The sequence below is a fragment of the Brachyhypopomus gauderio genome, chromosome 10 (assembly GCF_052324685.1).
Source record: "Brachyhypopomus gauderio isolate BG-103 chromosome 10, BGAUD_0.2, whole genome shotgun sequence".
NCBI lineage: Eukaryota > Metazoa > Chordata > Actinopteri > Gymnotiformes > Hypopomidae > Brachyhypopomus > Brachyhypopomus gauderio.
The window spans coordinates 13292118-13304738 of NC_135220.1; the positions used below are offsets into that span (position 1 = coordinate 13292118).

At 44.9% G+C, this 12621-nt stretch overlaps 1 protein-coding gene across 3 annotated transcripts in view; it reads left to right on the forward strand.

Annotated features, from left to right (window-relative positions):
- The window catches only part of lrp13b (low-density lipoprotein receptor related-protein 13 b), a 31946-nt gene that overhangs the window by 6745 nt on the left and 12580 nt on the right, over positions 1 to 12621 (forward strand). Inside the window, exons 18-35 of one of the 3 annotated variants that reach the window (XM_077019611.1) lie at positions 142 to 318; positions 406 to 504; positions 587 to 742; positions 964 to 1188; positions 1279 to 1455; positions 1543 to 1746; positions 1817 to 1975; positions 4866 to 5090; positions 5186 to 5362; positions 5446 to 5649; positions 5718 to 5876; positions 8015 to 8239; positions 8342 to 8518; positions 8606 to 8809; positions 8878 to 9036; positions 10504 to 10719; positions 10833 to 11042; positions 11136 to 11402. In XM_077019611.1, coding sequence (XP_076875726.1) covers positions 142 to 318; positions 406 to 504; positions 587 to 742; positions 964 to 1188; positions 1279 to 1455; positions 1543 to 1746; positions 1817 to 1975; positions 4866 to 5090; positions 5186 to 5362; positions 5446 to 5649; positions 5718 to 5876; positions 8015 to 8239; positions 8342 to 8518; positions 8606 to 8809; positions 8878 to 9036; positions 10504 to 10719; positions 10833 to 11042; positions 11136 to 11402 — 3420 coding nt within the window. The remainder of the gene's footprint in view (positions 1 to 141; positions 319 to 405; positions 505 to 586; positions 743 to 963; positions 1189 to 1278; positions 1456 to 1542; positions 1747 to 1816; positions 1976 to 4865; positions 5091 to 5185; positions 5363 to 5445; positions 5650 to 5717; positions 5877 to 8014; positions 8240 to 8341; positions 8519 to 8605; positions 8810 to 8877; positions 9037 to 10503; positions 10720 to 10832; positions 11043 to 11135; positions 11403 to 12621) is intronic. The other 2 variants (XM_077019612.1, XM_077019613.1) reach the window with 2 other exon arrangements.

Consider the following 12621-nt stretch of genomic DNA (forward strand, 5'->3'; position numbering starts at 1 on the left):
TTGCTGTGTTCTCAGTAGAAATCTGCTTCCTAAATGTCTACAAAGGTGCATTCTAAGGTCTACCATTTTTGTTCTGTATTGGGTTGTTTTGAATAAGATTTTGTTTAGAAAACGGTTGACTTCTGTACTTTCAATTTAAAGCTCCTCCCACTGTAGGTCGTTCAGATGTGCGCTCTGCTAAGACCATCTGTACAAGTCCGTCTGTAAAGTGTGAAGGCACATCGGTGTGCATCAGTCAGTCTCAGCTGTGTGACGGGAAGATGGACTGTCCTAATGGTTTTGATGAGCTCTCTTGTTTACACGAATGCTCAGATCCAGGTAAGGTGTGATTTATGGTACATGTGGCTTCCACTAAACCTTCCACATGGAGTATTATTTGTAAGTGACTGCGGTCTCCTTGTGTAGGCCACTTCCTGTGTAAGAACAGGATGAAGTGTATAGAGCGAGCCCTGGTGTGTGATGGCCGCCCCGACTGCCCTGATGGTTCGGATGAGAAGGACTGCTGTACGTATTTACTCAATACTCTCGTATTTACACAATGCCCATTATTGGACCTGTACTGACAGTTTCTGAATGTCCTTTACAGACAACAGTGGTAAAACAACTTCGTCCCTGAAGTGCCCTCCGGGCTCTAAAGCGTGCAGGGATGGAAGTGAGTGTGTCCTCTACAGTCACGTGTGTGATGGAGAGAAGGACTGCAAGGATGGATCTGATGAGGACTGTGATCGCAAATGTAAAAAAGGTAGAGGTTCAGTATCTGCACATCTCCCATTTGGATTATTATTTTTTTGCTTGTTTCCTGTGACTTTGAATTCCACTATGAATTTACCATATAATGCAGACAAAATGATGTTTACTTTCTACCAAATCAAATGTTTAAACGGTTTATCTACTGGTCTGTCATATATTGACATCAACATGCATGTTATTGATGTTGCATTTTCCCCCCCTTTACCCTACCAGGACAGTTCCACTGTGCTCATGGGAGGATGTGTATAGACCGGATGCAGGTGTGTGATGGGACTCCACAGTGCCAGGATCGCTCTGATGAGATGAATTGTCTCACACGCACCAAGAGTTGTACCCATCGCTGTGACAACAAGACCCGCTGCATCCCAGACGCCTTCCTGTGCGATGGAGAGGGGGACTGCGTAGACGGCACAGATGAAGCAAGCTGCCATGGGAATTGTAAAGCTCCTCTTAATTAAAATGCATGTAACATAACAAATCAACTTGATTTTATTAAAGAGGATTCCTTGTGGTCCTGTGTGCCCCCAGCTCCTCCCACTGTAGGTCTTTCAGCTGGGCACTCTGCCAAGACCATCTGTACAAGTCCCTCTGTAAAGTGTGAAGGCACTTCGGTGTGCATCAGTCAGTCTCAACTGTGTGACGGGAAGATGGACTGTCCTAATGGATTTGATGAGATCTCTTGTTTACACGAATGCTCAGATCCAGGTAAGGTGTGATTTATGGTACATGTGGCTTCCACTAAACCTTCCACACGGAGTATTATTTGTAAGTGACTGCTGTCTCCTTGTGTAGGCCACTTCCTGTGTAAGAACAGGATGAAATGTATAGAGCGAGCCCTGGTGTGTGATGGCCGCCCCGACTGCCCTGATGGTTCAGATGAGCTGCGGTGTCCTACATGTCCTCTGCACTGTGATGAGGGCACAGTATGTCTCACCAGCCTGCAGTTCTGTGATGGCCAAACGGACTGTAGGGACGGTTCAGATGAAAAGGACTGCTGTATGTATTTACACTCATTACACAATGTTTGTTAATGGACCTGTACTGACCGTTTCTGAATGTTTCACAGACAACAATGGTAAAACCACTTCCTCCCTGAGGTGCCCTCTGGGCTTTAAAGCATGCAGGGATGGAAGTGAGTGTGTCCTCTATAGTCACGTGTGTGATGGAGAGAAGGACTGCAAGGATGGATCAGACGAGAAGGGCTGTGAACGCAAATGTAAAAAAGGTAGAGGTTCAGTACCTGTGCGCGAATCCCTTTTGGAGTTTTGCATGTTTCTTGTGAGACTAAGTTAATCAATGAATTTACCATATAATGCAGACAAAATGATTACATTCTACCAAATCAAAGTTCTCAACAGTTTATCCACTGGGCTGTTATATCTAAGTAGACACTTGTGACACTGTCTCAATCAGTTGTGACTGTGTGAAATGCTGCTTGTAGGATCATGTAATGACCATGTACATGGTATTGAGCCAAACCAAGGACACTTTTGCCCGTCTGTGAGGAATAAATGATTGCGAATTGATGACTTGGATCCAAATCGATGAAATGCATGAACTAATGTTGATTTGCATCCACTTATTCATTAAGCATGGAGGCCCAGGTTTCTGTCCCCAGTCCCCTCTTCCAGCTATTTGGGAGGGATACAGGGGCATTTCAGGTCAGTCGAGAGATCTCTTGTGTCCCCGTTCTTTTCCGGGGTCTCCTCCCAGATAGACATGCCTGGAACGCCTCACCAGGGAAGTGCCTAGGGGTGTGTACAGACCAAATGCTTGAACCATCTTAATTGACTCCTCTCTACTTGAATGAGTAGCACCTCTACGGTCTCTCCTCGAGGACCAAACTCCTCACCCTATCTCCAAGGGAGAGCCCGGACACCTTGCAGAGGAAACTCATTGCAACCACTTGTATTACCGAACTCGTTTTTTCGGTCACTACAGAGAGCTCATGACCATAGGTGAGAGTTGAAATGTAAATTGACCAGTAAATTGAGAGCTTTACCTTTTGGTTCAGCTCTTCACCACAACAATCCTGTACAGTGTCCAACACTGCAGACGCCGCACTGATCCACCAGTCAACCTCCTGTTCCAGCTTTACCTCTGTTGTGAACAAGAAACTTTAACTCCTCCACTTGAGGCAAGGACTGTCCCGACCCTTGGAGGGCACTACACCCTTGACTACCATGGTCTGTTTTAGAGGTGCCGATTCTCATCCCGGTCGTTTCACACTCTGGTGTAAACTGATCCAGCAAGAGCTGGAGGTCCTGGTGTGATGCTGAAGGGACCCATCTACAAAAAAATGTGTGGAATCATGTTGCCACCAAACCACCTCCACCACTTGGCAATGCTGAGAAATTCTATCCATTAGTGACAATGGGCAGCCCTGACAAAGTCAAACCCCAACTGGAAACCAGTCTGACTTGCTGCCAGCTATGCAACCCAAGCTACTGCTACATTTGTTCAGAGACTGGATAGCCTGTAGCAGCTGGCCCAGTACCCTATTCTCCCAGAGTGCCCCATATAGGAATCCCTGAGGGACACTGCCAAATGCCTTCTCCAAATCCACATAACATGTGGAATGGTTGAGCAAATTCTACCCTCTAGGATGCTTGCCAGGGTAAAAAGCTGGTCAACTTTTGCTCAACAGGATGGAACCCATATTGTAAACTGAGGTTCAACTGTCAGCCGGACTTGATGCTCTTTAGCTGCCCTGATAAGGTCTACGTAGGGGCACTGGAGTGATCCCCGATAGTTGGAGCACACCCTCCGATCCCCTTTCTTAAAAAGGGGACCCACCACCCCCTATTTGCCAGTCCAGATGCACTGCCCCCGAAGTCCACATGATGCAAAGATGCATCAGCCAGGACGGTCCCACTACATCCTGAGCATAAACTCTCAGGGCAGACATCATCCACCCCTGTAGCCTTGCCGCCAAGGAGTTTTTCAACTAACCTGGTCACCTCTGCCCAAGTGATGGGTGAACTCTTCCAAGTCCCCCAGGTCTGCTTCATCTATGGAAAGCATGTTGGTAGGATTGAGAAGATCCTCAAAGTATTCCTTCCACAGCCTAATGACTTCCCCAGTCGGCCAGCAGCTCCCCAGTCTCTCTATGAACCATGTCGGTCGAGAACCGCTTTCCTTTCCTGTGTCACCTGATTATCAGCTCCAAGAACATTCTGGCAAAGTCACTTTGCATGGCCTCAACAAACTCCTCCCACACTAGTTTTTACCTCTGCCAAACCTGCGATCCACTTGGCCCTCCAATACCCATCTGCTGTCAAGTCCCACAAACGAGCCAGGCCCTGTAGGAATCTCTTCAGCTTGACTGCCTTCCTTACTTGTGGTGTCCACCTTTTGGGGATTTCCACCACAACTGGCACAGACAACCTCAGCCACATCTCCGGTCCACCACATCGACAGTGAGTCCATGTGGGACATAGTCAGTGCCTCCATGTCGGTGGATTCCCTCAGGACTAATTTGAAGCTCTGCTGGATGCGAGTCCAAGATCTTTGACGGAACCCCTCTGCCAGACGTTCACAGCAGTCACTAAACATTTTGGTCTGCCAGTTTTGTCGTCTGGCATCTTTGTACCCCATCTGATACAAACGGAGCTGATCATTTGACAGCTCGGCTCCTCTTTTTTTACCCAAGTGTCCAAGACGCAAGGACAGAACTCTAACACTACTACAAAATCAATCATTTGATTTGCGGCCCAAGAGTCCTGGTTCCATGTGCACATCTTTGTGCTCGAACATGGAAATCGTTATGGACTGACTGACGAGCATAGAAATCCAGTAACGAAACACCACTTAGTTCAGATACGACAGGTTGTTGATATTATTAATGACATTCCACTAGAATGGCCAAAATCATTGACGTATGGAGAACGGACTGAGCTGTAGCTGCAGTGTGGTGACTTGGTTTCTCGATAAATTAGCAGTAATGGTCAAAATCCAGACGCAAAGAATATGGTCAAGGTGGTTAGTGGACCAGTTCATTACATGTAATGGTACTACAGACTTCTGCTGATTGGAACTGAAGAGGTTTTAGAATTGTGGATGAAACATGCATGTAGTTGACTGGATAGAAATGGTGTCATCTTTTACCCTACCAGGACAGTTCCAGTGTGCTCATGGGAAGATGTGTATAGACCGGAAGCAGGTGTGTGATGGGACTCCACAGTGCCAGGATCGCTCTGATGAGATGGACTGTGTTGCACGTACAAAGGGCTGTACCCATCGCTGTGACAACAAGACCCGCTGCATCCCAGACACCTTCCTGTGTGATGGAGAGAGAGACTGTGTAGATGGCACTGATGAAGCCGGCTGTCGCAGGAATGGTAATGACAAAGCTTCTGTTCAGTAAGATCAAGTTGATGCTATTTCATTCACATGCACTTCAATTAGGAGGATTCTTGTTTCCCATTGTCCCCAGCTCCTCCCACTGTTGATCCTTCATATGTGCGCTCTGCTAAGACCATCTGTACAAGTCCCTCTGTAAAGTGTGAAGGCACGTCTGTGTGCATCAGTCAGTCTCAGCTGTGTGATGGGAAGATGGACTGTCCTAATGGATTTGATGAGCTCTCTTGTTTACACGAATGCTCAGATCCAGGTAAGGTGTGATTATGGTACAAGTTGCTTCCACTAAACCTTCCACACAAAGTATTTGTAAGCGACTGCTGTCTCCTTGTGTAGGCCACTTCCTGTGTAAGAACAGGATGAAATGTATAGAGCGAGCCCTGGTGTGTGATGGCCGCACTGACTGCCCTGATGGTTCTGATGAGCTGCAGTGTCCTACATGTCCTCTGCACTGTGATGAGGGCTCAGTGTGTCTCACCAGCCTGCAGTTCTGTGATGGACAAATGGACTGTAGGGATGGTTCAGATGAGAAGGACTGCTGTACGTATTTACTCATTACACAATGTTTGTTAATGGACCTGTACTGACCGTTTCTGTATGTTTCACAGACAACAATGGTAAAACCACTTCCTCCCTGAGGTGCCCTCTGGGCTTTAAAGCGTGCAGGGATGGAAGTGAGTGTGTCCTCTATAGTCACGTGTGTGATGGAGAGAAGGATTGCAAGGATGGATCAGACGAGAAGGGCTGTGAACGCAAATGTAAAAAAGGTAGAGGTTCAGTACCTGTGCGCAAATCCCTTTTGGAGTTTTGCATGTTTCTTGTGAGACTTTAAATTCCACAATGAATTTGACGATGCTCAAATCCTATAAAATGCTTGAATTTTAACATTCGCCAAAATTCCAGCACTTTTCAAACCTGGAAAATGCAAAGTTCTTGAATGCTTGACATTGTAACCGTTTTTTTCACAACAAGAAGCCATCTGATTGAATGAATGGTTCACTTGTATTACATTACAAATACAAGCAAGAAATTTACCACCTCTGGTAATTCCAGCACAAAACTTGAAAGTGATGGTGTTTGTGCATTTTGAAAATAAACTACCATTTGGTATATGCTAGCTTCATAACCAAGCTAGCCACTGGAGTAAATCCTACCCTAATTAGCATATATTAAGATAAAACAACCTCTTGACTGCAGCTGACTTGGGTCTTTTATCCATACTCGTCCTCCTTGATCTGAGTGCGGCATTCGACACCATTTCTCATTCTGTCCTCCTTCATAATCAGCCTTTGGTTTTTCCAACACTTCCCTGGCCTGGTTCACCTCATATCTTTCTGAACACACTCGGTTTATTCAACTGAAGACATTCACATCCCAGCCATCTCCCCTCACTTCTGGTGTTCCCCAAGGTTCAGTCCTTGGTCCTATTCTTTCATAATTTACCTTCCTCCTTTAGGTCACATCTTTCATAAGTATAAAGTCCAGTTTCATTGTTATGCAGACAGCACCCAGCTGTACATTTCTAGCAAACCCAACTCCACCCTCCCTCCCTCCTCCCTCTGTGATTGTCACAGGAAGTCAAGTCTTGGTTTTCCTCAAATTTTCTCTGACTCAACAGTGATAACGGTAGTCCTCCTCATTGGTACTAAATCAGTTCTTGCAAAAGTAAAAAGTTTTTCCATAGACAACACTATTGTTCCTCCCTCCCCTCAGGTGAAGTCTGGGTGTCGTCCTTGATGGCACTTTGTCTTTCCAAACCCATATAAATAACACCACTCTGTCTGCATACTTCTATCTCAATCACATTAACTGTCTCCGTCCCTCTCTCACTCCTGACAACACTGCCATCTTGGTTAATTCCCTGGTCACTTCCCGCCTGGACTATTGTAATTCTCTTTTGTTCGGTCTCTCCCTCAAATCCCTCCATGAGCTACAACTGGTTCAGAATGCTGCTGCCCGTGTCGTATCTAGAACCCCATCCATTCATCACATTAGTGTCATATCTAGAACCCCATCCATTCATCACATTAGTCATGTTCTTCAGCAGCTTCACTGGCTCCCTGTTAAATCTCGCATTGATTATAAACTTCTACTTCTCACATTTAAGGCTATCCATCACCTTGCCTCTCCATATCTCACTGAGCGCCTAAACATGAACAGACCCAGCCGCACTCTCAGATCTTCCACGTCAATCAGGCTCACTGTTCCCCCGGCCCGTTTGAGCACCATGGGGCCAAGAGATTTCAGTCGCTCAGCTCCCCGTCTTTGGAACTCTCTTCCACCGGACATCCGAAATATTGATTCCTTGGACGTTTTTAAATCGCGCCTCAAAATGCAACTGTTTAGGACTGCATATAATTTCTAGTCTGCTCCCTTGATTTTATTTTAAAATTGCATCCTTGTTCTTTTGTTTTTTTTTGTTTTTTTTATTTTTGTTTTTTTTATTTGGTTTTTTTTTTTGCTTTGATTTTCTTATGTATGGTGGCTTTGAGAGTCCTGAAAGGTGCCTATAAATAAAATGTATTTATTATTATAGCTAGCTTTCTTAATACACCAACAAGCTTATGTAATACACTTCTGCTATTACCAAACATGGTACCATCTGTTTTAATGTGATAAGTGAATTAATAATTTTGAGTATGCTTGAATAAATAAATAATTTACTACACCTGTAAGGCGCTGGAAAGTATTGAAAATGGACCTTGAAAGTGGTTGAATTTTACCTTGGACAAGGTGTTTGATTTTGATTTGGAAGTTATGAAACATTTTGTCAAGTTCACGCTGACATGCACTGTGTATCTACTGGATTACATCTCATCTACTGATTGATCTGGAGAGGTTTTAGAATTGTGAATGAAGTATGCACGACTGCATATGGAAATGGTGTCGTCTTTTACCCTACCAGGACAGTTCCAGTGTGCTCATGGGAAGATGTGTATAGACCGGAAGCAGGTGTGTGATGGGACTCCACAGTGCCAGGATCGCTCTGATGAGATGGACTGCTTCACACGCACCAAGAGCTGTACCCATCGCTGCGACAACAAGACCCGCTGCATCCCAGACTCCTTCCTGTGTGATGGAGAGAGAGACTGCGTAGACGGCACCGATGAAGCAAGCTGCCGTGGGAATTGTAATGGCCAAAATCTCCCCTTTAATAAGATTAAGTTGATGATCTTTCATTATTACATGCATTTTAATTAAGAGCAATCTTTGTGGTCCTGTGTGCTCCCAGCTCCTACCACTGTAGGTCTTTCAGCTGGGCACTCTGCCAAGACCATCTGTACAAGTCCCTCTGTAAAGTGTGAAGGCACGTCGGTGTGCATCAGTCAGTCTCAGCTGTGTGACGGGAAGATGGACTGTCCTAATGGATTTGATGAGATCTCTTGTTTACACGAATGCTCAGATCCAGGTAAGGTGTGATTTATGGTACATGTGGCTTCCACTAAACCTTCCACACGGAGTATTATTTGTAAGTGACTGCTGTCTCCTTGTGTAGGCCACTTCCTGTGTAAGAACAGGATGAAGTGTATAGAGCGAGCCCTGGTGTGTGATGGCCGCCCCGACTGCCCTGATGGTTCAGATGAGTTGCGGTGTCCTACATGTCCTCTGCACTGTGATGAGGGCACAGTATGTCTCACCAGCCTGCAGTTCTGTGATGGACAAACGGACTGTAGGGACGGTTCAGACGAGAAGGACTGCTGTACGTATTTACTCATTACACAATGTTTGTTAATGGATCTGTACTGACCGTTTCTGTATGTTTCCCAGACAACAGTGGTAAAACAACTTCCTCCCTGAGGTGCCCTCTGGGCTTTAAAGCGTGCAGGGATGGAAGTGAGTGTGTCCTCTATAGTCACGTGTGTGATGGAGAGAAGGACTGCAAGGATGGATCAGACGAGAAGGGCTGTGAACGCAAATGTAAAAAAGGTAGAGGTTCAGTGTCTGCACACTTACAACCATCACGCAGAACTGCAAATGGGAGGGCACTTCGTAATCAACAGACTTCAGCCAGCAGAATGTAAACACAAGGGTCAGTAAGTGCAGATGTTCTAGTAAAGAGCCCCCCCACCCCCCCAATCTGGTCCACTGATTGTTTTCTTTAGCCGATTGTCGAGCTCTGGGTGCAGCTTGGTCAAGGTCGCAGATGCCTCATGTTGAGTGGCCAAGTTGAAGATAATGCAAGGGCACGTTTTAAAATTGTGCCCAGAGATTAAGATTGTCCCTCAGCCATGGAGAGGGTTAAGAAATAAGACATGTGAAACGGTCCAAATGAAAAGTTGCAAACTCTGCTACTTCGGTAAGTCAGGGGGGTGGAAAAGCTGTTAACAAACATGTGTAATTGTTTCTGGTACTATTGTGCATTGAATTGCTAGTGGTCAGTGTACTTTGTGATTTAATCATTAGTTATTCTTTAAGAACCTAGCTTGTGAGAACGGTGTCCATGGGGTCTTAAAGTATTAAGTTGATAAAATCAATTTTGGAAAAATGAAGGCTCTTAAAATAGCAACAAATTTAATACTTGGCTTTGCCAAAACAATTTGACTGCAAAAAGTATGCATGAATGCATTTTCCTCACCGCAACTATTAAAAATGTCACCATCGCCTGTAAAGTATAGAGATTTTAAATCTTAATTGGCACTATAGGGTCATTTAGCTCAAGTCCAACACTTCGAACGCAGAGAGAATAGGTGCTTCAGGGTAGCCGCGATGCAGGAAGCTCGGACACATTCACACTCCAAAGGGGCTCGTTTATTGTGAAATAACGAACATACTAGACATTATGTGGCTACAATTGCTCCATTTATACAGGTCACAAAAGCATTGTAACTCTGCTACTGCGATTATGTATACTGATCTAGTGGCGGCAAAGAGCACACGTTAATCTCGGCCTCACTCTCCACCGATCTGCCCTTCTCTCAAGAGGTGTTGCCAAATACGTAGGCAATCATGGGCATCGAGGCCCACGAGTGCAGTGTTTTTGTTCACCATTTTGTTTAACCAAGTTGTTGTAGGTGTTTTAGGTGGATTAGCAGTTACTTGTTTCTTGTAACTTGTATATTTAAATATCTAGTCCTGTTCAATTTACTCTTGACCATTGTTTCTTTCCACCATTTGTTGTATGGTTGTTTTTAAACATTTGTAGCCGATTACAATTTAGTGGTGATTTGTCTAATATTTTTTTGGAAGGTCTTTAAAAATCCATTTCAGTACCTTAGACTTTTTAATGTGCCATATACATGAACTGTTTGTGCCAGACTTTGAATGGCCAATTCTAAATATTCTAGGAAAGGGTATAATTATCTGATTAATTTTATAAATTTAAATTAACATTAATGATCGAATGTACATCACAAGCAAGCTTCGCATGTAAAACTGCATCATTTGCCCTACCAGGACAGTTCCAGTGTGCTCATGGGAAGATGTGTATAGACCGGAAGCAGGTATGTGATGGGACTCCACAGTGCCAGGATCGCTCTGATGAGATGGACTGCTTCACACGCACCAAGAGCTGTACCCATCGCTGCGACAACAAGACCCGCTGCATCCCAGACACCTTCCTGTGTGATGGAGAGAGAGACTGCGTAGACGGCACTGATGAAGCAGACTGTGGTGAGTAGTGGTGTTTGCTTGAAGGTACAGCATGACTTAATTCTCAAGGACTGCACATACGGTCCTATTCAAATGTGCAAGTCAGATGAGTGCATGTGCCATTGACTTCACAGCTAAAGATAAAGGAGCTGTGGTGGAGGGTAAAGCGTCTTCCAGAGGTGAGCTGCCCACCCGCCTGCCTCCGACTGCAGACTGCCAGAGTCCCTCTGTGTCCTGTGCAGGCACCACGCTGTGCATTTCTCCAGATCTGCGCTGTAATGGGAAGCCAGACTGCCCTGATGGATCAGATGAACTTTTCTGCAAACATTCATGTGAAAACACTGGTAATACGATTTGGAAAATGAGTCTATTTGCTTTTTAAAATCAAATGTTTCAGGCAAAACCGGATATTCACTTGTGGTTTTTATGGCATTTAGGTGACTTCCTGTGTAAGGACAGGAGGCAGTGTGTTGAGAGGAATCTGGTGTGTGATGGACGCCCTCACTGCTCTGACGGTTCTGATGAGGTCGACTGCCCCACTGATGCTGCAGAGATCACAAGTCCAGCTCCCCTGAAGTGTCGCTTGGGCTCCAGACCATGTAAGGACGGCAGCGACTGTGTCCTGCACAGCCACGTGTGCGACGGAGAGGTCGACTGCAAGGACGGATCTGACGAAGAGGGATGTGACCTTCAGTGCAATCCAGGTTAGATTACCTTGTAATGCTTCCCCTCTGAGGTCAGATGAAATGCAGGTTTGGGGAGCCCCAGGGCTCCTGGAACTGCTCAGGTTTGTGTAGGCGTGGCATGCTTCATGTTGCTGAGCTTTTTGTGGCTGCTTTTCAAGAAGGAAGAAAATAACCCGTGAACGATGTCTGTCTGTTATCCAGGCGCTGTGTGAGTTGTAGAAACAAATACTTTGTGTTTATTTCGTCAATATTCCTTACATTTGCTTTGGTGATTTGGGATGCAGTCCCTTTTCTCGTGACGTTTCACACTTATTGCAAGCGGGAAATCTGAGAAGCGTTAAATAGAAACAAACGAGGCCACTTGTAAAGCATCGATAGTTAGTTAACTGTAAATTTAAGCATTTTACTCGTCACGATTATTGTATTGCAGGAGTGATGCGTAAAATGCGTTATGCGTTAATATCCAAGACTCATTTGACAATGAACTTCCCGTAATTATATTTTTGTTTACTTTAACCCTAGTATTTCAAAGATATTGGTCCCCCAGTATCTGCCGCCACGTTAAGGTTTTACACGGACAAAACCATCGTGGAAGGAAAATTAGTGATGTGTTTTGTATGGTTTTGAGCATGCAAAACTATACCTTTTTGTTTGATATTTAAATAGATTTCACATGCGATTTTAGTAAAACAAAAAGTGTAGATGTCATTCTAAGACGGAAGCTTATATTTTCTTAAAATCTCAACGGTACTGGCGATAAGACATGGAAGTGATAATGGGGGACAGTCAACATATGGAGCTTTCAAGGTAATCTACATTATTTTCCATCTCCTGACCCCAAGGTTATCCTGGTATTGACTTGAGACTATATACAGATCAGAGATGTTTGAAAGTTGCAAAACACAAGTCTAAGTCTAAATATGAAGAAATTACATTTAAGAACTTCCTGTGTGTGGAGACGTAGGTGAGGAAGGATGGAGGTGCAGTGCAACACATCTTAAACTCAATCACCCATGTAGCAGAGTCTAGGAGTTGGGTGACGGGAATTGGGAGACCAGAGTACATGTGGAAGTGTAAGACTGAAGGGCAGAAAGAGAAGGAACCTGACCATGCAAGACCTTAAAACCTGAGGCACTGTGTACACAGCTGAACAGGAAACCAGTGTAGATGTTTGAGGGTTCTTGCTCACACAAGACTGTGGGAATCCACATCTCCCACACTCTGGTTCTGAGAAGCA